The sequence below is a fragment of the Eleginops maclovinus genome, chromosome 11 (genome assembly GCF_036324505.1).
Source record: "Eleginops maclovinus isolate JMC-PN-2008 ecotype Puerto Natales chromosome 11, JC_Emac_rtc_rv5, whole genome shotgun sequence".
Lineage (NCBI taxonomy): Eukaryota > Metazoa > Chordata > Actinopteri > Perciformes > Eleginopidae > Eleginops > Eleginops maclovinus.
The window spans coordinates 24,789,097-24,815,733 of NC_086359.1; the positions used below are offsets into that span (position 1 = coordinate 24,789,097).

The 26,637-nt window shown below is 41.8% G+C and overlaps 1 protein-coding gene across 8 annotated transcripts; it reads right to left on the reverse strand.

The window, feature by feature from the left end:
- Window positions 1–49: 49 nt before the first annotated feature.
- On the reverse strand, window positions 50–25,434 carry LOC134871865 (HMG box transcription factor BBX). Of its 8 annotated transcripts, XM_063894842.1 has the most exons (17): window positions 25,366–25,391; window positions 23,763–23,825; window positions 22,475–22,552; window positions 21,090–21,261; window positions 20,710–20,967; window positions 19,962–20,166; window positions 19,813–19,880; window positions 19,603–19,677; window positions 18,980–19,051; window positions 18,010–18,075; window positions 16,318–17,161; window positions 15,447–15,579; window positions 13,926–14,077; window positions 13,611–13,700; window positions 13,086–13,280; window positions 6,584–6,776; window positions 50–4,098 (listed from the first exon to the last, which is right to left on the reverse strand). In XM_063894842.1, exons 4-17 carry the CDS (start codon window positions 21,246–21,248, stop codon window positions 4,020–4,022), a joined length of 2,589 nt encoding a protein of 862 aa, XP_063750912.1. In that variant the 5' UTR covers window positions 21,249–21,261; window positions 22,475–22,552; window positions 23,763–23,825; window positions 25,366–25,391; the 3' UTR covers window positions 50–4,019. The 8 variants fall into 8 exon arrangements, with proteins under 8 accessions (XP_063750912.1, XP_063750914.1, XP_063750916.1 ...); XM_063894844.1 differs by lacking the exon at window positions 23,763–23,825 and having other exon boundaries at window positions 25,366–25,434; XM_063894846.1 differs by lacking the exon at window positions 25,366–25,391 and having other exon boundaries at window positions 20,710–20,964; window positions 23,763–24,214.
- Window positions 25,435–26,637: the final 1,203 nt, after the last annotated feature.

Sequence of the window (26,637 nt, forward strand, 5' to 3'; positions counted from 1 at the left end):
GGTGCACATCTTTACTTAATGAGCAGCATTAACAACATTTTCACACAGATGCAACAGATGTTATTTTAATAGGTGTTCAACAAGTAATAGTTGCGTCAGCAGAAAGTGTAAAAGGAATAATAGTTGCATCAGCAAACAGTGTAATGACATAGGAGTTGTGGGTAGGGAGGGTGGCTGAGGGATCCCTCACTAAGCTGGGGTTCCAGTAAGGCAAGGCTGCATTTAACTACTGGGCTGTAACAATTAAGAAGAAACAACTCATCGGCAATGATAATTACCAGTAGCATAAATTAGATCAAGCACATGTTGTACAAATCAGTGGAAAGAGATTTACAAAGATCTGGCAAAACCTCTTCTACTCAAAAAACAAAGGTTAAAAGGAAGCCATGATCTACATTCCAGTAAAGGGTAGATAAGCTTATACATGTTTATGTATAAATAGATGCATATTCAGTTGTATATTTCATTGATTTTTATTCACCTAAACCTATAAAAAGGAACAGAAATAAATAAGTTGTAACTCAAGCATTCAATCGTTCTATGTGATTGCAGGAGCGTCCTTGTTTAATAAACTGTCCTGATCAAGCTTTCACTTTTACTGCAAAGGAAAAACAAAGTAGCAAAGCAGGGAAAGCTTTTGTCCCACCACTCTCAAAGAATCTCTCAGTTGTCCGTCTCATCGATGCTCACATGGTACAGTAAGTCCTTTGGACTTAAACACCTCCATACATTTCCAATGAGTTCGCAGCACAGCAGCTATCCTGTCATGAGAACTGTTAGTTGTGGAACTATGCACCTAAGGAACAGTATACCAATATAGCATACATACAGTACAATCAAGACTGAATTAGAAAAATACAGGTACAAAATGATTACATTCAAGTAGACAGTACTAGCACAAAAGGGTATTGTAGTCATTTAGGTAACTAATATAGGATTTTCAACTTTATCGAATAAGTTTTCTGGATAGAAAAAGTGAGAGGATGGTAAATGACAGTATTATGGCTGTTTGGTAGATGTATGAATTTGTTATTGACTGGACTGTCGCATATATTTAAAATGTATAATTTACATAGAGTGGGTGAGAATTTTTTTTTTTCTTTAAAGACCATCGTTTTGGTTTGGGTCATAAGGTGCAAGTACTGTGTATTAAAAGAGGCATTGAGTAGTGCCCTTTTGTTGCACTCAAACACCACCAATGTCCCGTTAGATACACAGGATGAGTTGTGCTGATATTGTTACCTGAAGATTTAAACACATAGGAAATGCAGCGCAACTGCTATGCCAGCTTTCTTAATTAAGACAGGATTTCCATTGAATTTACATTTCCCTTTTCTTTGGCAAATGTTACTAAACTCACTTGCTAAAAGCAAATATATCTCTTTCTTGGGGGAAGACAATTTCTTTGTCTTTGCAAAGAATTACACTGATGTCCACCAGTGGAAGAACTATACAGTTTACTGCTTGGATGCAATCATCCTTAATGTAACTTTTTTCTAATATCTGAAAAAATAGATATACCATTTAATTTTTAAGATTATTTTAAAGCAGGAAGTGATTTCCTTCAGCTTAAACTGGAAAATATTTGCAGTTAGTTTGTTAGGTTATTAGGAAAAATTTAGTGAGGAATTATAGATTTGTTGCATGTACTGTACTATTTGCACACAAGGGCCTACAGAACGTTATTACCATGTAACAATGTGTTGATATAGCAAACATGCTCTATTTAAGATGCATTAGTTCTTGAAGACCCATTCATTTATTAATTGTCTGCCTGTCATTAAGATTCTGACAGTACCTTGAACACAACCTTAAACCATATCCAAGAAATGGTGATGCAGTCGCAGTCAGATACACACCTCCAGAGGAGAAAGGACACACTCATTGTCTGGAGACTGTGCATTTTATCTCAGTGCCTGTTTGCTTAGCATGTAAGCATAGATGCATTCATAGTCTATGAACTTGATCTTTTTGACAACATTCTTAATCCAGTAAACTTCACCTCAGAGGAAAAAGCACAAAGAGGACCTATTCCAAAGAGCATTATAAATGCACACACTTTAACAGAAGAACAATTAAATAGAAAACAAAGCGCTATAAAAATCATAAATGTGGATCTAAAATGTGATAGATTAAGTATTGGTCTACGCAGAGGAACAAAAAGCTGGAGTTCAGAAGGTGAGGAGTATTGCTGGGCAGTTGCCCTCCATGTGGCAGCAACCTTGCGAAGACAACGTTCCAGCAGCGGAACTGCATTCTTCCTCATCCTCCTCACTACGACAGCTGATTAACTGTAAACCAAAGTATGGCCAAGACAGAGGCGTGGAAATGGAATGACTTTGGCCAAACAATAACAAAACAAACCCAAAAATAAACACATGAGTTGCATATAAATACTTCTAAAAATCAAAACATTGATTACATTGGACCTCTCAGTAGACCATTACTTGGCAAAGAAATCTCAAAAGGCTGATAGGAGAGAGAAAGGGGAAACTGTTATCAAATGCCTTGTCTCCATTCGCTCTTTAAGGAACATAGCATAGTTCGGTCAGATTTTTTTTTTACTATATACTTTTCTACTAAGAATCATTAAAAAGTAGAACATGTCTTTTCTGTATTGTGTTTTTTTCCAAATAGCTCATTATATTGGACATGTAGTCCAAAATAAATGCATGAACCAAATATTCCATATAACTAGCAAACTGGTGAAGGTTTATGTTGGAGTTTATGGCTGGCTTTAGCCAGGTCCTGAAGACACAGAAGACACTATCAAGAGGCTACGTTTGAAGAACACTGCAACTGCTGGAGACAAGGCATGATTAACCCTTTCAAGAGCAACCCAAACTTCAGCTACAACTCCATACACACGAGGAATTAACCTTTTGTAATTGCTACGCAAACTATCTATTGACAAAACTGCTTTTAACTATTCAATTAAAAAAAAGGAAATATTAAAAGAAAAATGTTTACACTGACTTCAGGACTGCAACGGCACTGAGCAGAAAGCTGGTTCTAGGTCTGGGTGGGAGGGTCTAGGTGGGAGGGGTTAAGGCTATATTTGGATCACTTTCACACAACCCCCCTATCACAAGAAGAAGTTTTGAAGCTGAGCTACTGTCTCACAAGCCTGAAAGGGACACTGCGAACCTACGACTAAAGGATAAGCAGGACAAACAATACCCTCAGCTGTAGTCAGCTCTAGTTCAGATGCAAAGGTTAACACAGGTCTACTCTTACACATTCAGTCTAACATGATTAATCATAGCTACCACATACTGTTTTACAGTAGCATCATAACTTACATATCAAATACTCAACCATGATTTCTTCGTAGTTTGAGTACACCAGATAAATGAACCACAGGAAAACACTAAGCAAGTAGTTGGTAATAAAAGTTGATCCACCGTGATCATTTACCCTGGTTACAGTCATTTTGGGTTGAAGCTGGAAGGAATGGGAGGGATAAGAACTGTTCAAATACAGAGGTATTCTACCAGAGGTGGAGGGAACTCTTCAGTAGGCATGTGTGAGGTAAAAAGGTGACAGAAAGCTGTGTTTGTCTATAAAAGGAATGCAGTGTTGGGTTTTTTGCCCTACCTAATAAAATGCAATTTTTTAATCGCAATACTTGACCTTAAAAAGAGCCTCTATTGGACCAAACGGTCTACAACAAACCCATGACAACCATCTCTATAAGGGAAGCCATGCACTGGGGGACAGCTTGGTTCCTCCACAGGGCCAAACAGAGTATCTAAGGGGGTGAGAGACGTTCAGAAAGGCACCCTCCCTCAAGCCAAAGGAAGGCATTCTGGGAAAACACTGAGATAGCGAGGAACAGGGAGTAGGAGAGTGCTTTTTACCCACTAAAACCCAAGCTCAAGCAAATTCAACACAAGGGTAAGGTGGAGTTTGTCCAAAGCTTCCCTCATTAAGTTTCCCTGCAGTGTAGGGTTACCACTGAGGAAGTTAGAGCTCCACTGCCAGAGCCGTGTTGGGGCTTCTCCTCACAGCAGAAAGCTTCACTGGTCGGCGCAGGAGATCAGGACTGGAGTCTGGGTAAGCTCTTTCTTCTGGTTCTCAGCCAAGCCTCTCTGGCCTCTGAAAAGGTCAAAAAGGGAGACTGAAGGGTTTGTTCACACATTGGGGAAATTTACGACACTTTTCTTAAAGGTGCTGTACCTGCGGAGTTCAAGTGCAGTGTGTCCGAATAAAGGATGATGAGGATTGGGTTTGTTTTTTTACTTTTTGAGTATTTTATCCCAAACTTCAAGATCATTAAGTTCAGAATATCTGCACATGGTGAGTCAGTATGAACACATTTGTGTCTGGGACAACTTCTCTTAAATTACACAACAAATATGTTCCTATGAGTAGTGTCCTGCATCAGGTCTAATGTAAAGGATTACATGGGACATGACATCGGGGGCAGAGGCATTTCGGTAGATAATAACAGTCACCTACAGTAAAGACAATCCGCAAAATGAACTACATTATGTGATGAACAGAAAAACCTTTGCCAACCATCAGCAAAGTATTTTCACTTACCGTAATTTCCGGACTATTAAGCGCACCTGAATATAAGCTGCACCCAGTGAATTTTTAAAAAATATGTATTTTGTACATAAATAAGCCGCACATGTCTATAAGCCGCAGGTGCCTACTGGTACATTGAAACAAATGAGCTTTACACAGGCTTTAACGAAACACGGCTTGGAACAAAAATAAATGGGCTTTAACGAAACACGGCTTGTAACAAAAATAAAAAGAATAGCAGTAAACAGTAGCCTACCAAGAAAGTCATTGGTCTATCTTCCTCCTCCTGTGCACTGAAACCACTGAAGTCATCTCCTTCGGTGTCGGAGTTGAATAGCCTCAGAATTGCTTCATCCGATGTTGGATCGTCTTCATGGTCGCTCTCGTCACTTTCATCCAGAGGCAAATTCCCCGGCTCATGCTGCCCTCTTCAACACGCAGCAGTCCAGCCTTTCGAAACCAGTTGATGATAGTGGATTTTTTGATAATGCTCCACGCTGTCAGGACCCACTGGCAGACTTGACCATAAGTTGCTCTTCGCATTCGGCCCGTTTTAGTGAAGGATTTCTCCCCACTTGTCATCCAAGCCTCCCACTGAACACGGAGCGCCACCTTAAATGCACGATTTATACTGATGTCGAGTGGCTGCAAATACTTTGTTGTGCCCCCAGGAATCACAGCTGGAATTGAGTTTGTCCTCTGATGGCTTCTTTCACAGAATCTGTTATGTGGGCCCTCATGCTGTCCAACACGAGCAAAGCCTTGTTCTTGTGAAAGAATCCTCCCGGTCGCTTGCCGTAACACTCCGTATCATTCATGCATTAGGCCTTCCGTCATCCATCCTTTCTTGTTGACTTTCACAACAATTCCTCTCGAGAACTTTTCTTTTGGCATCGTCATGCGTTTAAAAATTAACATCGGTGGAAGCTTTTCTCCCGATGCCGTGCAGCTCAGAACACAGGTGAAGTGCATTTTTTCATGCCCAGTTGTTTTCAGCGTGACTGATGATTCGCCTTTCTAGTTGACAGTCCGAGTGAGAGGCAGGTCAAACGTCAGAGGAACCTCATCCATATTTATGATGTTGTGCGGGCTGATGGAATGCTCCGCTTTCTTTGCATCAGTGAATTTGCGGAAGTTTGAAACTTTTTCCTCGTAGTCGGGAGGGAGGTGCTGACATAGACTCGTTGGTACCCTGATGGACAGGCCTTTACGTCTCATAAATCTTAGACACCACGATGGTCCACCTCTAAAATCCTCAAACTTCATTGCGGTGGCAATTGTTTTGGCTTTCAGTCGGATCTGCACAGTTGAAACATCTCGGCCGTCTGCTCTCTGTGTGTTGATCCAGCCTTCGAGCTCATTTTCTAGTTCGGGCCATCTGCTTTTCTTCCCTCTGAAAGCTTTTGTTGTCTTTTTGCACTGAGTTAGTTCCTCACGCTGCTGTTTCCAACGTCTTATCATCGACTCATTAAGGCCAAGCTCCCGTGCAGCAGCTCTATTTCCTTTTCCAACTGCCAGATCGATCGCCTTCAACTTGAAAGCTGCATCATATGCATTTCTCCGTGTCTTTGCCATGATGAGGGTGACAAAATGACTACCGTAATCAGAATGATGGGAAGTTTGAGCATGCTCGATTTACGTCACATTATGTGACGGTGCTCAGTTTTTTGTCTATTTTTTTTCAAAATCCCATTTTGGCGGCATGAAGCTTGCGAAAGCGGGAAAAATCCATGAATTAGCCGCGTCATTGTATAAGCCGCGAGGTTCAAAGCGTGGGAAAAAAGTAGCGGCTTATAGTCCGGAAATTACGGTAGTATTTCTACAGCCTATAACATTTTCAGTTGGGTGACATTATGGGCTCACACAGAGAGATTAGATAAAATCACACTATTGGCTGTCGGATATGTTCGCCGTACATATGGCAGCCCACTGCCCCTAACACTAGGATGGGTCAAATGCAGAATTCTCGAATTTCCCCACGGGGATTAATAAAAGTACATCTTTCTAGAACATTCCACAGTGTGAAAAAGAAGTCCAAATGTGTGTCTACCTGTGAACGTTTTCCATCGCTGCTACCTCAGCGAGGGCTGCCAGGCTGAAGAAAGCGGGTAGCTCTGGTGCTGCAACGCTCCTCTGTGCCTCCTGTGCTCTGGGATTACTGTAGCACCCCTTCTCATTGCATAAATTCTGTTGGGGTAATGGCTTCTTATCCTCTTCCTGGTTCTGGTCCCACATTTTGTCTTCTGTATAAACATACAAAAAGAACACACTTGTAAAGGACACTTTTAAAAATGTTGATTATTTATTTGTATATACAGTAGGTGTGTACAATGATTCTGCATTTAAAATCATCATTTGACGAGAAAATACTCTACTGCCTGCCATGCTTGTCAAAATACATCTTCAAAGTATCTAGTTATTTGACTCATTCATAGAGTGGTTGATAGAGTTCTTTCAGTTACATCCCAAACATCAAGAAGTATGATATCACATATATTCATCACTAAGGTTTCATTCATGTGTTGATGGAAACACAATTCTAAGTAATGTCAACTAAACCTGTGGCTTAATTTTCCAGATTGTGTCTCTAGCTAGTAAGCACTCCTTTATACATTTTGTTCTAAAAAAATACAGCCTATAAAGGGCTCAGAAGTTCAAGAACAAAATATAATGGCAATCAACAACTTTTTGCAATACAAACCTCCAGACTTCTTACGATTATAATCCTACTGGCTCTATGGCCTGTCGTAAATAACAACATGTAGTTCCTAAGATTGATTAAAACGATATTCAATACCAATGTTAAATGTGATGCCAACATCATTTTTTTCTTAAATATAAAAATGATTTTAATTGGCTCTTATATCTGGTCCTTAATAAAGGCAGGAGAATTTATGATTGCTCAAAATACAGCATGTACTGTATAGTAGGAGCCAAATTCCAACCTGAACAAACTAATAATAATAATAAATAAATAAATAAACAGTACAGTAACATGTGATGAGAGCTTTTCACAAGGACATTTTGGATGTGACTGTGGGGCAGCGATCCGCCTCCACACCTTCACATTGGATTCAGACAGTCCTGAAAATGTCTTTGCAGCCTAGAAGCCTGTAATATACCATACACAACACTTGTTTATCTATTCATCATTTGAGGCAAAGCTTCTCTAAAGCCATCTCCAAAGTACTGGACTTTGTCTTAACCAGTAATCAACGAACCAGTCCTTTAGTTTCTGATTTAGTTCGATCAAGCCTTTCCAGAATCCAAGAGCTTTGGGGGACTTTTCTCTAGATTCTGCTCCACTTTAGGTTCTTAAGGCTGGGAAATTACTCAAACAACAACCTCTTTCAACACATCTGCCATGTACTTAGTCCGCTTCCATCATCCTTCCTGCTCAGTCCTGGAGGAAGCTTTGCTTTAACAGCAGTGCTGGAGGGTTAACAACTTACAGTAGAGTCTCCAGGCGCTCACAATCTATTGGGTGTTCATGTAGGACATACTTTGTACCCTTTTCACTTATTTGAATTGTCTTTCTCTTACACCAACAAAATGAGATCCAGCATGAGGGTTAAAAATCCACTGGATTTCCTTTTTGCAATAGGTCCTCTATTTAGGCTTGATTCCGTTGTTGCATAGCTGTGCGTGGCTCTCTGTTGGTACTGAGCAGGCCTGGCCGTTGTCTGATGTCATAAGTTACACTTAACATCTTTAAAGGTCGAGAAGGGCATGAAGCCAAGAGCCTGAGTGTGCTAGCAACCTCTAGGTGTATTTGTTTAAACTTATCCTGGTTATTTTCTGGAAATCAAAAGCCAGTGCCCTCCACCTTTACCTGAGTTAGGAGGGCAGCTTTAAAATGATGACTTTCATATTTGCTAGGTTATCCAGGTAGTTCATGTAGTCCATATTGTCCAAGGCATGGTGACAACTTAAAAATGAAAAATAAGTTGTTGAGTGCCAGTTGTTCGTTGTTTTGAAAGTACGGATACTTTACTTTCTTCAAGTTACAGCCCTGAATTGATGCAGCTACTCCTCCACAGCCTCTCCCCGTGCTGTGACCTTGTCGTGGTGGAGAGGCTTGCGTGCTTCTATGATCCTGTGAGCTATGCTGGAGGGAGCCTATGGCTCCTGGCATGTTCAACCATACCAGATTGGTCTTGGGGGAGGAGTGAGACGAAAGGAAGCACTTGGTCCTCCAAGTTGGGGGTTGGGCGTGGCGCTAACAATGCCACCCCGCCAAAAAAACCTACTGTTACAGAAACTAAAATGAGAAATCCTATTGACATCAGGCCCATAGAACACCCTGGCCACCCAAACTCTTTGGGTGGCAGTATGACCACTTCTGATGAAATCCGAAAGGAAGTCAGGAGCGCGAAAGAGGGTCTACTAGGGCCTAAAACCAAGATCCACATTGGAGCATGGAACGTCCGAACCATGTTTGAGACCACCAAGACAGCACAAGTCCTCAGTGAGATGAAAAGGTACCACCTGGACATCCTGGGGATAAGTGAGAGTCACTGGACCAGCTCTGGTCGTCAAGCCCTGCATGATGGGTCTGTCATCCTCCATTCTGGCCACGAGAACACCCACACACATGGTGTAGCCATCTTAATCTCCAAGGAGAACGCCAAAACCTTGCTGGATTGGGAACCAGTAAGTGAAAGGCTGATCCGAGTACGCCTCAACTCAAAGTTCCGTAAACTCACCATCTTACAGTGCTATGCACCAACCAACGAGGCTGAGGAGGAAGTCAAAGAAGACTGGTATGAACAACTACAAATGGCGGTTTCAAAGGTAACCCAACACAATGTTCTTCTCCTAACTGGCGACATGAATGCCAAAGTGGGAACAGACAATTCCAACGACGAGAGGGCAATGGGCAGGCATGGATGTGGTGAAAGAAACAACAGGGGTGAGCGCCTTGTTGATTTCTGCATGAACAACAACCCGGTCATCGGCGGTACCATCTTCCCACACAAGAATATCCATAAGCTCACATGGCAGTCACCTGATGGTAGGACCATCAACCAAATCGACCACATTATCATTAATGGTAAATGGCGCAGGTCACTGCAAGATGTTAGAGCTTACCGGGGTGCAGATGCCCATAGCGACCACTACCTAATCGCTGCCACCATTAAACTCAAGTTGAAGAAGTCAATCCCACAAGGCCACCGGCAGAAGAAACTGGACATTGTTAAACTCCAGTATCCAAAGAAAAACAAGGAGTTTGTGTTGGAACTGAGAAACCGCTTCAGCACGTCAGAGGCTTCCTCTGAAATGGAAGAAGAACCCACCATAAACAGCAAATGGAATGCTATCAAGACCATATACTCTGAAACAGCACAAAAGCTCCTGGGCTTCAAACAGAAAGGGGCCAAAGAATGGATATCAGCCAACACCTGGCAGAATATTGAAGAGAGGAAGCAGCTGAAGGCAAAGATGCTGAACACCAAGTCCCAATGACTCCTTGAGAAAGCCAAGATGTCCTACAAAAACAAGGACAGAGAGGTGAAGAGGAGTGCTAGGAGAGACAAAAGGGTCTTTGTTGAACACCTAGCAAGTGAAGCCGAGAAAGCTGCAGCCTATTGAAACCTGGGCATAGTGTACAAAATCACAAAGCGACTGTGTGGCAAATGTACAAACCAAACTACTCATGTTAGGGACAAGAATGACAACATCTGTACATCAGAGAGAGAACAAGCAGCCAGATGGGTCCAACACTTCCAGGAAGTACTCAACCTCCCTGAGCCACAGCAACCAGCCAATATCACAACAACAGAGGATACCCTGGAAATCAACACCAACCCCCCTGTCCCTGCTGAGGTTAAAGCTGCCATCCAAACCCTGAAGAGTGGCAACGCATGTGGCATAGACGCTATCCATTCTGAGATACTCAAGGCCGACATTCCAACACCAACACGAGTGCTGAAGGACCTATTCCAAAACATTTGGAACAGTGACACCATCCCTGAAGACTGGTCCAAAGGTCTTATTGTCAAAGTCCCCAAGAAAGGCAACATTAAGAACTGCGACAACTGGCGTAGAATCACCCTTCTGTCTATTCCAAGCAAGGTGTTCTGCAGAGTCCTTCTCAACCGGATGGAGACAGCCAATAACACCAGGATAAAACAGGAGCAAGCAGGCTTCAGGAAGGGAAGAGGATGTATGGACCAGATCTTTGCTCTGCGTCACATCATAGAGCAGTGCTTGGAATGGAACTCACCCCTCTACATCAACTTTGTGGACTTCAGGAAGGCCTTCGACAGTGTCCACCGAAACACCCTCTGGAAGATACTGCACTCCTATGGAATATGGGATGCACCGATTGCAAAATGTCGGCCGATGCCAATACCGATGTTAAGAATAAAAATGTTGCCGATACCGATGGCCGATGTTTTACTATGTAACCTGTAATGGTAGCACAATGCAGACTAAGGCAGCCTATCCCTTTAAGAGAGAGAGTGGGGGATACGCGTGTGCATGTGTAAGCGCGAGAGAGAGGTTGAGCGAGCCATAGTACGTTTCTGGAAGTTAACGGGAGTAGCAGCAAGTATAACAAAGTCACAAATATATACGACGGCCTCCCAAGAACACTGAAGAATGGATTTAATTTACCGATCCTCCTGACACCCGGTACACGGGGCCGAAGTCCTGCAGCATGCGCAGCGTGCAGCAGCAGCTCCTCAGAGGAGATGAGACGCCCCCCCGAATGACTTTAAAGTTACGGCAGACCTACAGTCACTGTTCTAATCCTTTAAAATTATGCCCTGACTTCAGATTTGGTCCGTCAGATTTAAAAACAACGACGCTAATGCGACTTCTCCCGGTCACGTAGCAAAACATAAACATCGGCGATCTCACCTTATTTTACCGATGTGCCGATGGTGGTAAATAGGACTAACATCGGCCGATGCCGATGTCTCACCGATGTATCGGTGCATCCCTAATGGAATACCATCAAAGATCATCTCAATCATAAAAACATTCTATGAACATTTTGAGTGTAGTGTCATCATGGGAAATTACCTCACAGAGGGGTTCTCAGTGCAGTCTGGAGTGAGACAGGGGTGCATCACCTCCCCTATACTCTTCCTGGTCGCCATAGACTGGATTACAACCAACACCACAGCAGACAGACATCCAAGAGGCATCCAGTGGACTCTGTTCTCCCAGCTGGAAGATCTTGACTTCGCTGGCGATCTTGCCTTCCTATCAACCAACCAGTACAACATGCAGGCTAAAACTGATAGGCTGAACAACTTTGCCAGACAAGTTGGGCTCAGTATCAACACCTCCAAAACACAAGTGATGTGTGTCAATTCCATCCCCACAGCATCCATCCTTGTTAATGAGAAACCACTTGAGTTTGTGGAAGATTTCACCTTTCTGGGCAGTCTTATCAGTAAGGACAACGGGGCATCAAAAGACATCAAAGCAAGGCTGGGAAAGGCTGAGGGTGCCTTCTCCCAACTCCGTCCCATCTGGAGATCAAAACAATACAGCCTTAAAACGAAGATGCTCCTATATAACAGCAATGTAAAGTATGTTCTGCTGTACGGTTCTGAGAGCTGGTGAGTTGTCCAAACAGACATGAGGAGAATGGAAGTGTTCCATAATGGATGCCTCCGACGACTATGCCAGATCCTTTGGCCTAATAAGACCTCCAATAATGAACTGTACAAAAAAACAAGAAGCAGGAGCATCACCAAGGAGATTACGCACAGACGCCTGAGATGGCTGGGACATGTGTTGAGGATGAAGCAGGACCACATTACAAAAGTGGCCTTAAGATGGACACCACCAGGTAAAAGAAAACCTGGGAGGCCCAAAACCCCCTGGCGCAGAACTGTGACACAAGAGCTAGAAAGATGAACCTGTCATGGGGAGAGGCCCAACATGCTGCCAGGGACCGAATGCAATGGAGAGAGCTCATTGAAGCCTTATGTCCCATAGGGGACGAAGAGGAGTAAGGAAGTAAGTAACTCCTCCACAGACTTTGCTGTGGGATTGACTGTCTTCTTCTGGGCATCATCCATAACTGCGGCAACACAGATGTTGGTGCAGTTATGGATAATGCCCAGAAGAAAATGTCCATTTAGCATTCAATAATCCAAAAAATCCCACTGGTTTCTACCGTAGCTTCTGTACAGCCATGTGCCATCCAACAGTTCCAGAAACCAGTCCTCTTTATCAAACGTGTTATCCCCACAAAGTATCTTACTTAATGTAGCGGCTATTTTTACAACGCTCCATGTTTCTAGGCTATTAAGTCTGCGAGGTGTCTCGGTTCTTACCTGTTGCTTGAGAAGTGAAACACATTTCTGACATGCTTGCTGTCTGAACAGTAGGTAGAGCATGCTGCTTTGTATTCACTCGTCAAACATTACAGTAGTGACCATGCACTGTTCATGTTTAATTGTGTCAATTGTGTTTTCATGATGTTTCAAAGCACTAAAATGCTTTTTAACATACAGTGGTGATCAAACTTTGGACTCTTTAGACACGAGACAGACCCATAATCAAACACTGATCAATCAATCATCACTCACCCTCAGCAGGAGACACACTGCCATCAGCTGTGCGCACCAAGTGTGTGATCTTGGTCTTTCTTGCCTTCCTCTTCTGGCTACCAACTAGCATCTCAATACTATTGGAACCCTGGACATCCGGGCACATTATGGCAACGGGGGCACATGATTTGGCTTTTGCAGCTGAATCCAGCATGATGGAATCACTCGGTGCCCCTGTGGTGGAGAAAAGGTCAAGGGACAATTCAATGATTCCACCTCTGCACGTATTGCATGAAGAGGGCAGGTTTAATCAGGCGAGTGTATAACATCAATTACAGATTGGTTACAGCCTTGTTTAATGCAAATTAAGGAATTTTCAGGGGCTTTAAAAAAGGTACATTCTGAAATGTAAGTCGTTTTTTTTCCCAAAGGATATTTTTAAGAAATAAAGAAGACATTTTTGTAATAAATGTAAGAATAAGCAACAGCAATAGGAATTGGCAATATACCTATGAAACAAATATTCCTTCGTCATTATGCTCAAACATTCACATTCTAGTTCACCTTTGTCGACTGCACCTGGCTTCTCCTTTTTGTGTTTGTGCTTCCTAACAATCTTGTGGAATGAAGTCTTTTTCTGAGATGGAGATGATCCTGATATAACAAAAAAGAAAAGCAAAGAAAAAAAAGAGCATGGAAATGCTATGTTATTTTATGTGGTTGAAATGTTTTTGCTTGAACAAAGAGAAAAGGCGCTGGAAACACTGTCAGTGGGAAAACCATGAGTCTCAGAGCAGACTGGGACACGGATGAGATGGAAGGATATTAAACAACATCAATTGTTTTTGTCACGTGGAGATTTCTGGGTGTTGTTTTTACCTTTGCCAGCCTTAGAAAATTCCTCTTGGACGCTGGGGCTGTCAGTCTTCTTCTTCTTAGCAACAGTAGTCCCCTTCTTATCAAACGTCATGGGGCTATACTGTGGCAGGCTGTTAAACTTCCTCTCAAACTCCTCCTCCAGTTTCCCCAGGCTGACAAGCAAAGTTTAGAGCTTACACAACTGAGCATTTAATCAATAGCCTAACAATGAAAACAAAGCAGTATCTTGGTGTAGTCCTGCAGGGCAAACAGACAGAGGATCAGACCACTTTCCTCCTCACTAAACGCGCTCCGGAGAACTACTACAGAATGTGTGGAGCATAGTTTGTGTTGGTTACTATATATTGACTGAAGAAATTATGAATTAAAGTAGAAAAAGAATCAAGACAGAGGAGCAGAAAGCCTGATTTGATCAGGACAGATGTTATGAGTGCATTTGGTAAATTACAGGAGCTGATATTGTGTACACAGACCTGGAGGAGGAAAACCATTCATCACCAGCGGGTTGATTCATTATTTTATTCAATATTATTATCACTATTGTATCAATACAATATTTAATGGTAACTAGGCCGTTTACACAAACTACCCAAAGGGCGCTTTCTGAATGCAAGGTAACTGTTAAACACATGTTTAATATAAACATGACATTATTAATGTTTTTCCTTCATCACATTAATTGCCTGGATGTCGGTGATAATAATCTGTTTTTAATTTGACCATCAGGTTTAGCAGTATCTTTTTTTCTCAGTAAAACTGATACAAATGTTATAATGCAAAGTGTCTTCAACTGGTGGGACTGATATTGCTGAAGGAGCAGAAAGTTGTTGGGGATTTAATAGTAATTGGAATAATCCAGACATTCAGGTGACGGACAGGTCTGGATCACTGACCTGCACATATCCCAAAAATGTACAGGACGTTTGAACAGCTTTGACTAAGGGCCATAATAACTTTGCACAGGCTTTAGAAAATGGAAAAAAAGCCACTTCAGCAGAATAGCGCGATACAAGGGCAAGCAACATGAATCAAAAGAAGGTTAAAGTTATTACTGCTTTCTGTTAGCTGGCTGGTTGACCCAGAAGTTGACCCTTAAGCAGCCCGATTCAAAAGCTGATCCAGAAGCTGCTGTATGGGTTTACTCTGGGTCAATCAGAGACTAGCTCCTCAATAATTCTGTGATCTTGGAGTTTATTTAGAAACCTCTCACTACCCTAAAATGCATTGTTTTGCTGGAGTCACAACTTTTTCACATTTCTATAATAGAGGGAGTGACTGCCAGGTTATTAAGACCCATAGTGCCCATAGAGCCACAATCAGGAGAACCAGACCTAGGAATGTATGTTTAAAAACTTGAAAGAAAAAACCCTGTATGAAAACAGCTCAATACAGCAGTGTGAGCAGCTTCTATGATTACTGACTAGTGTAGAAAAGAGAGAAAGATTCCCAGTACAGGTTAAAATGCTTGTAGTGTATGCTACCCAGAAAGGGACAACAGATATAGAAGGAGAAGTGTCTCACCCCTGACAGCTCTCATCTTTGGACTTGGACTTTTTCAGCTTTTTGGGATTGTTAGGTCCCGTGTGAGAAACCGGCCAGCTGTCATCACTCCAGTTGGCATCATGATCAGAAGCACGTAAAGCACCACGTTTACCTGAGGATGTAAATACAACCATTCAGGCAAACAGGAATAGATCAAGTGGAGCTTGAAATAATGTCTCATCTATGAACCATCTACAAATGGTCCAGAATGCTGCTACAGGGCCGTTAACCAGGTCCAGCAGGAAGACTCGCATAACACCGATTTTAAGACTTTTACAATGGCTTCCCATCCGGTTATCAATTCATTTTAAGGTACTACTTAATGGCCTTCTCCATCCCTAGATCGGCAGTAGGTCACTTAGGTCTTTCGATGAGGGTCTACTGGCTGTCCCTAGCTCTCGGTTGAAAACTAAAGGTGACCTTTTTAGTTGTGGCTCAAGAAACTATGCAACTCTTGCCTTACAGACATTCACTCTGCGGCCACTGTAGAAACTTTTAAAAACCAATTGATGACCCACCTTTTTGAATGGGTCTCTTTGAGATATGTGTGATGTGATATGTTCTTTTGTTCGTTCCTTTTGGGACTCTTTGTTGCCTGTGTTTTGTTTTTATGTTAACCTTAACTTCTGGCACATGTTTTTATGGTCTTCAGGTTTCTGTGGTCTTATTTTTACATTTTTTCTTGTGAAGGACTTTGTGAATTTTACTTCTGTGAAAGGTGCTATACTAAATAAACGTATTATAATTACTGATAAATATTCATTAACTACCTGACAAACCCAGCCTGGTAACATTAGCTGTGGATGAAGCCTCATATGTAATCATTGGTGTGTTGAATTGAAATGGATACCTCGGTCTATGTTAGCTCTCAGTGAAGTCAGCATTCCTTCAGAAACCAGCGTCTTGTACAAGGCTCCTTTGCAGCTCCGCTCAGATTTCCTGGAGCCGTGGAGCTCCGCGTTGGAGTCGCAGTTCCCTTCACCTGACCTCTCTTTCCCCTTGTCTTCCTCTCTTAACTTAGAAGGCGAGGGGCTGCAGGGGGAGAGCGGAGCTTCTTCCATACTGCTCTGAAGCTCCGTGCTACCTAAACTATCTTCTCCAGCGTCTCCTTTGGGACTGACGTTGGTCATCTCTTCCTTCATTTCTACCTCAGGAGTGTTCTGCCCACACGGCCCGCTCTCTTCCTCCATCTCCTCCTCTTTTTGCTGAACCCCGGTCTTGACTTTGGGCTTATTCTTCTTTTTGAGCACAGCCGAGTTACCAGCACTAGGACTGCCCTGGATCTTCTTCTTGGGTTTCCCCTCCGTGCCCTTCCAGACCCCTTTGGCCACGGCCTCAATCGTACTGAAGACACTGTCCACGTTTGACACTGCATGGTTACACTTCTTGAGGATTTTCTTTGCTGGGGAGGGGATCTCAACATTGTCAGTTGACTTGGCAGTCTCTTTTTTCTTGCTCTTGGTTTTGACACGTGCATTTTGGCTGCTGCATTGTGGGGGAATGGCGTCAGTGGAGGTAGAGGTAACAGAGGAGAGCAAAGGTAAAAGTGATGTCTGAGAGGAGGGAGGAGCGTCATCACTCTCCTCCTTGACCTCTGCTTTGACAGCAGTTAGCTGAGGAGCGGCTGTGGAGGAGCCGTCATCAGGCGGAGACTCCACTGTGTCCATCTGTCCAGCTTCAGAGGCTAAGCACATCTTAGCAAACAGAATAACTCAATGTTAACACAGAAACATTACCTTAAAACAGTCTATGCTACCAATTATACATCTCTACATTTAAATGCTATATTTTATTTCTGAATGGATCCAAAATGTCTGCTGATTGCATTGTGTAATCTTTTTCTATCTTTTTCAATCATGACTGAATTCTTTATTCCTGCTATTTGTGATATAAAAAATTAACTTGTTTTTAAGTGTGCCCTAAATAAATCTTGTTTTTTTTCTATACAGTGTAAACAGCTCCGGAAGAAATTAAGAGATTGAAATTCTTTAATCTTTATCTCTACACGTATGGCAACTATTCCAGTGTTTGTTGAATTCCAATACAGAGAAATGTTGTCAGTAGTTTATAGAATACAAAAAAATAAAAATAATAATGTTTTAACTCTAGAGAAACTGATAATGGTGCAGTGGTCTTTTAATTTGTTCCAGATCTGTATGTACTTATATGTGACCTACTGTGAAACAATTCATTATGATTTTAACAGTTTCATTTTGAACTATATCATCATGTGCTGTTGAGTATATGGTAAAAGGAAACATGTATGAAAGGGATCAAAGGTCATAAATAAGGCTTAAAATGACGAAAAGTCCTTGTCTGCTTTCTGCAAATACAGACGGTTTTCCAGATAAAGATGTCACACTTATAAACAAGTCACCTTGTTTATATTTATCACGTTTTAAATCTTTTATTCTCTGTCCTGATAGAATACTGATGTGACAGTACCATCAGTTAAATCCTATGCTCTCCTAGTTGAACATCCTCCCAGTTATTTCAAAAGGCTGCAAAGCGTTTCCTAACATGAACTGTGTGCAGACCTTACCTCAGCGAGCTGGAACAGAGCAGACTGTGGGCAGGGCTTTCCTTCAGGAGCCACAGAGACCGACGACTGAGGACACACATAAGGGAGACTTATGAGACCACTATTATTATTTAGCAATATTTACTTTCATCAACAAACGGCGCTACGATTACTGGTACAACAGTAGGAACAAATACATGTTGGGCCTCTACTTAAAAGCTACTTCAACTTGTCTGGCTCACTTTGGGTTAGCGGGCCTAACTGAGGCTCACATTAGCCTCCTGGATAACCATCATCATTAATGTTCCAGCTATGAACACCATCACATGTGAGACGATGGAGGTGATAATTACAGGCAACAGTTAGGAGACATGATCACAGACACATATTAACAGGAGAAATATGTTCAAATAGGGAGGGAAATGGAATTAAAACCATAAAAATAAATCACAACACAACATTATTTAAAGCAAGGCAATAAGATGTTTAAATTGTGTGGTAAAATAAAATAAAATAATTCTACAGAGATGAGCTGAGAAGGCAGAAAAATGAATGAATGTCAAGTTATGAATGGAATTAACCAGTGTAAATTAAATATCCTGTGAAGATGAAAGAAACATTCTGCTGGTAAAATGCATCTATAATCTTAATATATACTTATTTAGTGCAGTAAACTGTGCCTCTGTTGGTTTAAGCTCCTGTTTGAAATAGTAACATTTTGGCCTAAAGGCGGCACTACAGCTTTTAAGATCTTTTCCTCAGCATTTATTGAGTAGATCGAGATGATTTTTGTTACACTATGCAGTAATATGTGATTATTATCAATCTTATTTTTGCAGTGACTGAAGGAGCACACACTGATCCAGATCAAGAAGTTGTTTTTACTGTTATCAACGTCATATCTCATAAACTATAGGTAGGTATATGTAACTATAGAAAGCTTTTAGGAAAAAAAATGGTATATCATTCATGAATTGTATTTCAGTCTCACCTCTGTCAGTTGGGGGGGGGCACTGCCCCCAGTACTGTCAGGCACTCTGCTCGGTACTGTCCCAGACAACATCTGGAGATTAAAACAGGGGGAGCAGAAATTCTGTTGGTCATCAAACAGCAAAGCAGGGTTGAAGTGGATCAGCTCATATTCACATACTGGGAAAACGGAAAAAATGTACTACAGGTACAATTGCTGTTTTTTATAACAAATGTTGTTGTTAGAATCCTTTCATTGGAGACGACCAAAAGCTAAATCAGTCATTATGAAGACTGGCTCCTTTCAGAATAAATTATATTATATTATTTGATTGTAACTAACGTGCTCGGATCCCTCTTTTTTTTTTGCATTTACTAAAAAGTTGCAACATAAATCACTCTTGAAATAGAAACATACACAGCTTAGGCTTAAATTCTACTTGAGTACAGGGCATGTGAATATATACTTAGTAACTGCACCCAACATGTGCAGGACTAGGTACTGTGCTGATGGTGTGTATATGCTGCAGTTTTTACTACATTTAGTTTTTTGCTTTACACAGTTCTCTGTGTAGTCAGATCCCATCAGTCAGGTGTAAGCTCAACAGAGTGTAGGCGGAAGAGACACACGTCCTCAGAACACACCTGTTCCTCGTCCCCTGGAAAGGAGTTCCCTTCACTGGCTGCATCAGGTGACCTGGGTTTAGTGCTGGAAGGGATCTGCAGTGGAACACAATACTGGGGTTAGTCACTCATTCAAATAAAAAGACAGTACATACACATGTACAGATAAAATAGCATCAGTAATTGGTCTGACTTCAGAGCATTTTAAGGATGCACCCATGGGGGGCCTACCTCTCTGTTTGTGAGGGCATGTTCCCCCGCTAACAGCAGCATGCTTAGGCCTCCCATCTTCGTAGGGTCTGAAAGAACAACAGAAGTGTTTGAACCATACAAAAGGTTGTCACTTGGTCACTGAACAAACAATATTTTATCATACACACCTGCCATGGCAAAGTTTAACTGTGGCATGCTATCAGTTTTGGGCACTTTTTTGGCAGTGGGGGAGTCCTTGGTTGAGTTGGAAGAGAAGGACCAAACTTTTTTGCGGGGGTTGCTGACTGGGGGACCAGAGGGGCTCTTCACTGGCTTGCTGGTGGCGGGACACCACTTGTAGCCCGGGTTTGCCTTCATAAAGGCATCCTTGTACTGAAAGAACAAAACTGATTTGTAACAATCATAACTTGAAAAATGTATGAATCAAAACTAATGCTTTGGACATTTTAATGCCATGAAATATGTTTCTGAGGCATTAACCTGATATGATCTTCTAAAACTTCTGATCAGAACAAATTAAGACCATAACGAGCAACTTGTCAAAAACAAAGCCGTTTTGAAATTGTAATGACTTTCTCTTGCATGTACCAGCAGATTTTTGCAGTTGGTCAATCAAATCAAAGGTTCCTGCTTACCTGTGCAACATAGGTTTCTCTCTCAAAAAAACAGACATTGGTGCAGAATGACTTTTTCCTCTTGCCATGAGCTTTGTTTTTGCATTTATATGATATCAAGCTGCTCCTTAGTTTAAAGCTATGTTTAACTTGTAAACACGTATAAAGCCAATCCACCAGCTAAGCTGCACCAGTCTTTTAAAAGAAATGTAGAATCATGTTCCACACTGTCATGCGCTACTCTAAGAGAGTGGGGGGAAAAAAGGATAGTACAACGTGCAAGAGTCAGAATCACGGTTACCTCCTTGGCCATGTCGGTGTATTTTTGCTTCTCTTTGGGCTCCAGAACAGCCCACCAGTCAGCCAGGATCTTGGTGGCCCCGCGGTTATCCAAGCGGGGGTGTTCCTGCCGCACCAGGGAACGATGGCGTTTGCAGAAAAGAAGGAAGGCATTCATTGGCCGCCGAGCCCGCTGTTCATTGGAGTCCTCCTCCACTTCCTCTGTTTTGCTTCCACACTGCACCTGCGACCCCTGCTGCTGGCCACACAGCACCGGCTGCTGGGAACACATTCACAACCAATCAGTTGGAGGCTGTCTTCTGTTTTCGGTCTCGTCAGCATGAGAAACTGAATTTGTGGACCAAGGTGATAAAATGAACTGTCATGCCATTACACCCTTACCTTCTCCAGCTCTTCTTCATCCTCTTCTTCTTCCTCCTCAGAGAAATCCAGAGCCTTTTTGGAGAGAAGTGGGTGCCACTGCAGACATTTGCGTTTGGGGCGCTTGCCAGCGACCTCCCCTGCAACAGGTGGCTCCTTACCCCTTCCTCCACCCTTCATGGTACTACCGCACCTAAAACCAATAACAACCATAAGACCTACAAACAATGCACAGTGAATTGGTATTTCAAATGTGTTGAAAAATAATGTTGCTTTTACACTGGGCAAACTAAAAAGGCTTTCTAAGATATCAGCTTACATTGATACATGACAAATGTATCACTTAATAATAATACATAAGATGTATATAGCGCTTTTCCTAATGCTCAAAGAGGCTTTATATTAAGGTCATCCCCTAAGAGTCAGGATATTCAGAGAAACTGTGACCTTTCACTACATCCACAATGGCATGTTTATTCACTGCTATGAAGGAGTAATAGATTACTGAACTACATTGAGACTGGAGCTGGTGGAGTTTCAATGTGGCGTCATGATACCTATACACCTATACTGAGACTTTAAACAAAAAGCAATGTAACTGCCATGGATGATAGGATTCTTTGTTAAACAATGTTAAGTGACTATAAAAGGGAAGGACACGTCAAACAACTAATTATTTGAATCTGACAAAAACACACGCTTCTTCGTAGTGAAGTGAAGAAGATTATTTAATGGACTTGTTTGTTAAAGCTTTTCTTGGCATGTGTTTATTGTGAGAAAGATAATAGGAACAAAGTCACAACAGACAGTGGTCAATTAGCCGAACACTCTATCAATGCTGAATTCGATCAAGTCAATATGGTTATGTAAAGTCATTTCAAAGATGCTGTCAGCAAATTTCAGAGGTAAAGGTAAAATGAATAATGATTCTCTTCCTAAATATTACAGGGGCTACAATGATAAATTGCTGTATGGGGAGATCCTTTGATCCTTGCACCCTCAAGTCTTTCATTTTGAGTTATTAAGCATAATACTGTCAAAATGCAACTAAGTGAAGAAAAGTAAAATTGCACTGTTTGAAACTTAAGGTCTCTCCAACAAAATAAGATAGTTGAAAAAAAAGCATCCCATAACGGTATGTTCTTATCCAGTTGGGGTCACATGTTGTGGTTCTGCACACTACAGATTAGTGGAAAAACTGTGATTTGGTCATCAATCCTGTCTGTATATATGCTCCTCAATTGGTTTGTATTTCTCAACATGGTTGCACTTGTTCAGGATGTCTAACACACAAATGAAAGTAGCTGTCAATGAATGAATGACTCAATGTGTTCTTCTGGACATCATCCAGACTAGATGCCAGTGCATGTATGTATGAATGTTGAGTGGAAAACAAGGATACTTACTGAAGAAAAAACTATGGAAATGCTGTATGAGTGATGATGATGAATCTGCCACAGCCTTTGTCATGCAATGATGATGACCTATAAAATACAAGACACCGCTCTCAGTCATGCGTTACACCGTCAACTCTGCAAAAGAAATGTATGCACAATTGATCCTGCTTAGCACAAGACATCATCAGTTTCGGAATACAGCGGGACATTTTGTCTGATCTCATTTCTGATCGCTTCCTCGCGATCCGCCCCTGTGGTCAAAACCAAAACATGTAGGCCAAACCCTGCGATCACTAATATACTTCTACATGACACAGGGTAATGAAGCAGCACGGTTTGGGGCTTTAACGTGTCTCAGGTGAACTGCTGATGCTCGGCCGGAGTGTTTGGGGGTGAAGTGCAGAGCTGCTGGTGTGAGCTTCTTACGCACAATAATAGCACATATATGTTGTGTTCGCGAATACATCACGGTTAATTCCTACATACTGATATTCTACGTCCAAGCACATGTTTCTATTTCCGTGCAAAATGTCGATATGAGCTCTGACAAGACAGACACGCCGAATGAGAGTCCATCTTGCTTTGGTTTGGAGGAGAAGCCCAAAGTACAGTAGTGGGCATATTTCACTCCTGTCAAACTCTGCGAGGACAATGCCGTCGAAATGTCTCCTAACATACACAGTGATTAATGAAACTGGGGATGTTCTGCCCCGGCTCGTGCATCTGTGGACAGTGCTGTCTGAGCAGTGGCTCCATTTCCTCGCACTGTTACTAGGAATAAAAGTAGCTAGTTAGCCTGCTAGCTCTACACCTCGCTAACTGGACGTGTCACGGTTTTAACATGCAATGGTTTCCGAAACAGGGGAAGCTTCTTCCACAACTGCTCTCTACACTCACGGACTAAACACAATACTGGTTTGTGTTTTTGCAACTGTTCGTTTACACATAACGCAGGTTTGATGCGGATAGGAAGAGGGGGGGGGGGGGGGGGGGCAAGTCACACCACCTCACTGAGAAACAGTTGCTTTGCCATTTATTTTCAAACAGCAGTGCAGCATATTTAAGCTACAAAGTAAAAGTGTCAACCGTGTATGGTAGGCTGTATAATGTCGCTTATCAATGAAATGGCGGGGGAAACCAACAGTTACAGAGGGGGAGGCAGCAGGCGGACATCATGTCCACAAGCAGCGATCATAATATTTCTCACAGACCGAGAGGGTGAGACCGGGTTTAAAACGGAAAATCAATGAGAGCACAAGTTCTCTTTCATGAACCCCCCCTTAATGTCTGAACATACCTCTGATATCCTGCTCAGGTGCCGGGGGGGCCCTCTCATCATTGATGCCGTCCACCTTTTTAACTTATTGACACATCATAACAGTTCAGCACTGGTTGTACGAAACACAGCTGTGTTAAGTACCTCACAAACACACGAGCAAACCGGAAGCTCAAGCAAGTTGTTACCAAAATAAAAACGTTTACTCTTAAAGCATCGGAGATTTATTTCATCACTTTTGTAAAGTAACTAGTGTCTTTCCTCAAGTACTGTACTCAAGCACAAATATGAGATAGACGACTTTACTCAAGTATTTTAATTGCTGCTACTTTGAACCCAACTATAGAGATAACTGGTGTACTTTTACTCCACTACATTTATTTAATACCTTTAGTTACTTTGAATATTTGGATTATTGATGTGAAACATAATCAATTTAATGCACTTTAATGCATCAATAATTATAATATATATATATATATATATATATATATATATATATATATATATATATATATTATTCTGAAATTACTACTTTAAATGTTGGTACTTTAAGTATATTTTGATGCTATTACTTTTCTACTTTTACTTGATTAACCTTTTAAGTGCAGGACTACTTGTAATAGAGTATTCATACACTCTGGTACTTCTAGTTTTATTCAAGTACAAGATCTGAGTACTTCCCCCACCTCTGTATTCACAGTAATGACCAATAACCCATACAGGAAACATGTGATGTGTTCATTGTGATTCATCGGATGAGCGTATGAATTGATTCTGTGGTGAATTTGATGATCTCCGAAGCCTCTGTTGCATCTGTTCAGGCTGCATACAGGAACATGTTACTGCCCAGACCAGGATACCTATGACGTTGGGAGAAAAGCTTGTACCTGGTGTCCGTGGATGATACTTCAGTAGAGCACATTTGCGACAGCTAAAAGCCAAATGAGAGTCCATCCTGGCCGTTATTACTGTCTTTGTATAACATTGTTACACACTGTATTAGTTATTACAGTACATTTTTAGAGGGAAATATTTAGCACTGGCATGAAATATGTGCTTAGAAAAGTCTATTGTTTCCACCTTTAACTTAATTCAATACTTTATTGTTTTTAATGTAAACCGGAAGTTGTCTGTGTAATGCTGCGTACTTTGACAGTGGTACAGAAACGCAGCACTTCAGTAGATGATGAATTTGACTGTTGGCGACAGAGACGGGTGTAAATCTAAAGCCACAGAAGAAACACATTGACGCGTTGATTCCTGCAGAAACACACATTTGTTAAGTCATATAATGTTAGAGAAATCACTTTCGTTTCCTCGAGGTGGGAGAACATTCTCCACTGAGCTATTCCTCCCCTCCCCCGGTTTGCAAAGTGCTCATACCCAGACTGGCCTGTAGCCTACTTGCTAACAACATCCCTGACAGAACTTCCCCTGAATGCCCTGTCCCGGTACAGAGGTCCCTGGACGCAGCGGGTACATCAGCAAAGCCCGGTGCCGACCCGCTGGCTACACTCTGGATGGAATCAGTTTAACTTGTTTCCTGGGTGTTTGTGCGCGTGATAACTGATAACATTTGTTACAGAAATGTATAACTATGGTTTAACAGTAGGCTACATACCTGTCAGCGGCACTGTAGTAAACGAATGGCTAGTGTCAAATCTTCTTTAAAGCTTCAGCCGTGAAATTATCAACAGTTTTGCAGCATACTGTACACATTGAAAACATCCACCCCGTAATGTAATGCTGCACCTGACTGGACCCTCCTTCTGATGGACAGTTGGATTCCACCAATGACAAGCGACGTTATATTCTAGTGTTTGGAGATTACTTTAACGTTTTACAGTGTAATGTTAGGTAAACGTATGGTATTTTTAGGCCTAAACATACATCATAATGATAATATTAACTCAGTGTGTTAAGAACATCTCAATTTTGAGAGACTTGTACTTTACTTGGTTATTGGTAATTACTTTGCAGATATAGAAGAATGGATAGATTAATGATAAACAATAAGATCAACACATATATACACCTACACTTTGGTATTTTACTTTTAAGTAAAAGTTTAAGAGTTCTTCTTCCACCACTGTATTAACATTCAGCAGTGGAACAACACAGGCTTTGTAGTATTTCCTGATGTGTTTTTGATCTGCTCGAGAATTCCTGTCCAATCTGTTGAGTACTTAAGGGATATACCCTTCTAAACATTTTAGATTTTGTCAGCGTGCCTCTAAACAGCTTGCTTATTGATCAATTAGGTTACCCAGGAAGAGCAGATGAGATGACTATCTTAAATTAAGAAAAGACTAGATGGTCACAACATACATATTTTGCAGATTCTAATTTAAATTAGTTTGTTCGGAGCTGCCATCCATGGAGGACCTCTACTCCCAGCGGCTCAGGAAGAAAGCCCACAGGATTATCAAAGACCCCCATCACCCCAGCAACAAACTGTTCTGTCTGCTGCCGTCTGCATCAGGACTGAAACCACCAGACTCAGAGACATATTCATTCCTCAGGCCATAAGACTATTAAACACCTGAGCTCTGTAAAGTGCATCTATTCATCTGTTGTCATCTTACAATTTATTTATCTAAACCACTGCAAATCACTGCAAATGGTTTTTAATTTAATTGTACTGTACAATATTTTCCACTGCCTGGAAATGGCCCTGTAACCTCTCACACCTCCACCCAGCCCCCAACCATCAGCCCCCAGACATTTTTCACACCAGCCCCTGTAACTTCTCCCCCCACAACCTGTGGAAGACGTCCTGTGTGGTACCTGTGCCAAAGAACCCTCACCCCAAAGACTTCAACAGCTACCGGCCAGTGGCGCTAACATCGCAGGTGATGAAGAACCTTGAGAGGCTGGTCCTTGGACACCTTTG

What these genes read in the sequence shown, in the direction of transcription:
- LOC134871865 (XM_063894844.1), bottom strand. Translation starts at nt 21,248, where the DNA reads ATGAAGGGTGGAGGAAGGGGTAAGGAGCCACCTGTTGCAGGGGAGGTC. An exon ending in TTCCAGGGGACGAGGAACAG is followed by an intron (nt 19,052 to 19,602) that starts GTGTGTTCTGAG and finishes TTTAATCTCCAG; the next exon opens with ATGTTGTCTGGGACAGTACC. An exon ending in CTCTGTTCCAGCTCGCTGAG is followed by an intron (nt 17,162 to 18,009) that starts GTAAGGTCTGCA and finishes CTGTTTGCTAAG; the next exon opens with ATGTGCTTAGCCTCTGAAGC.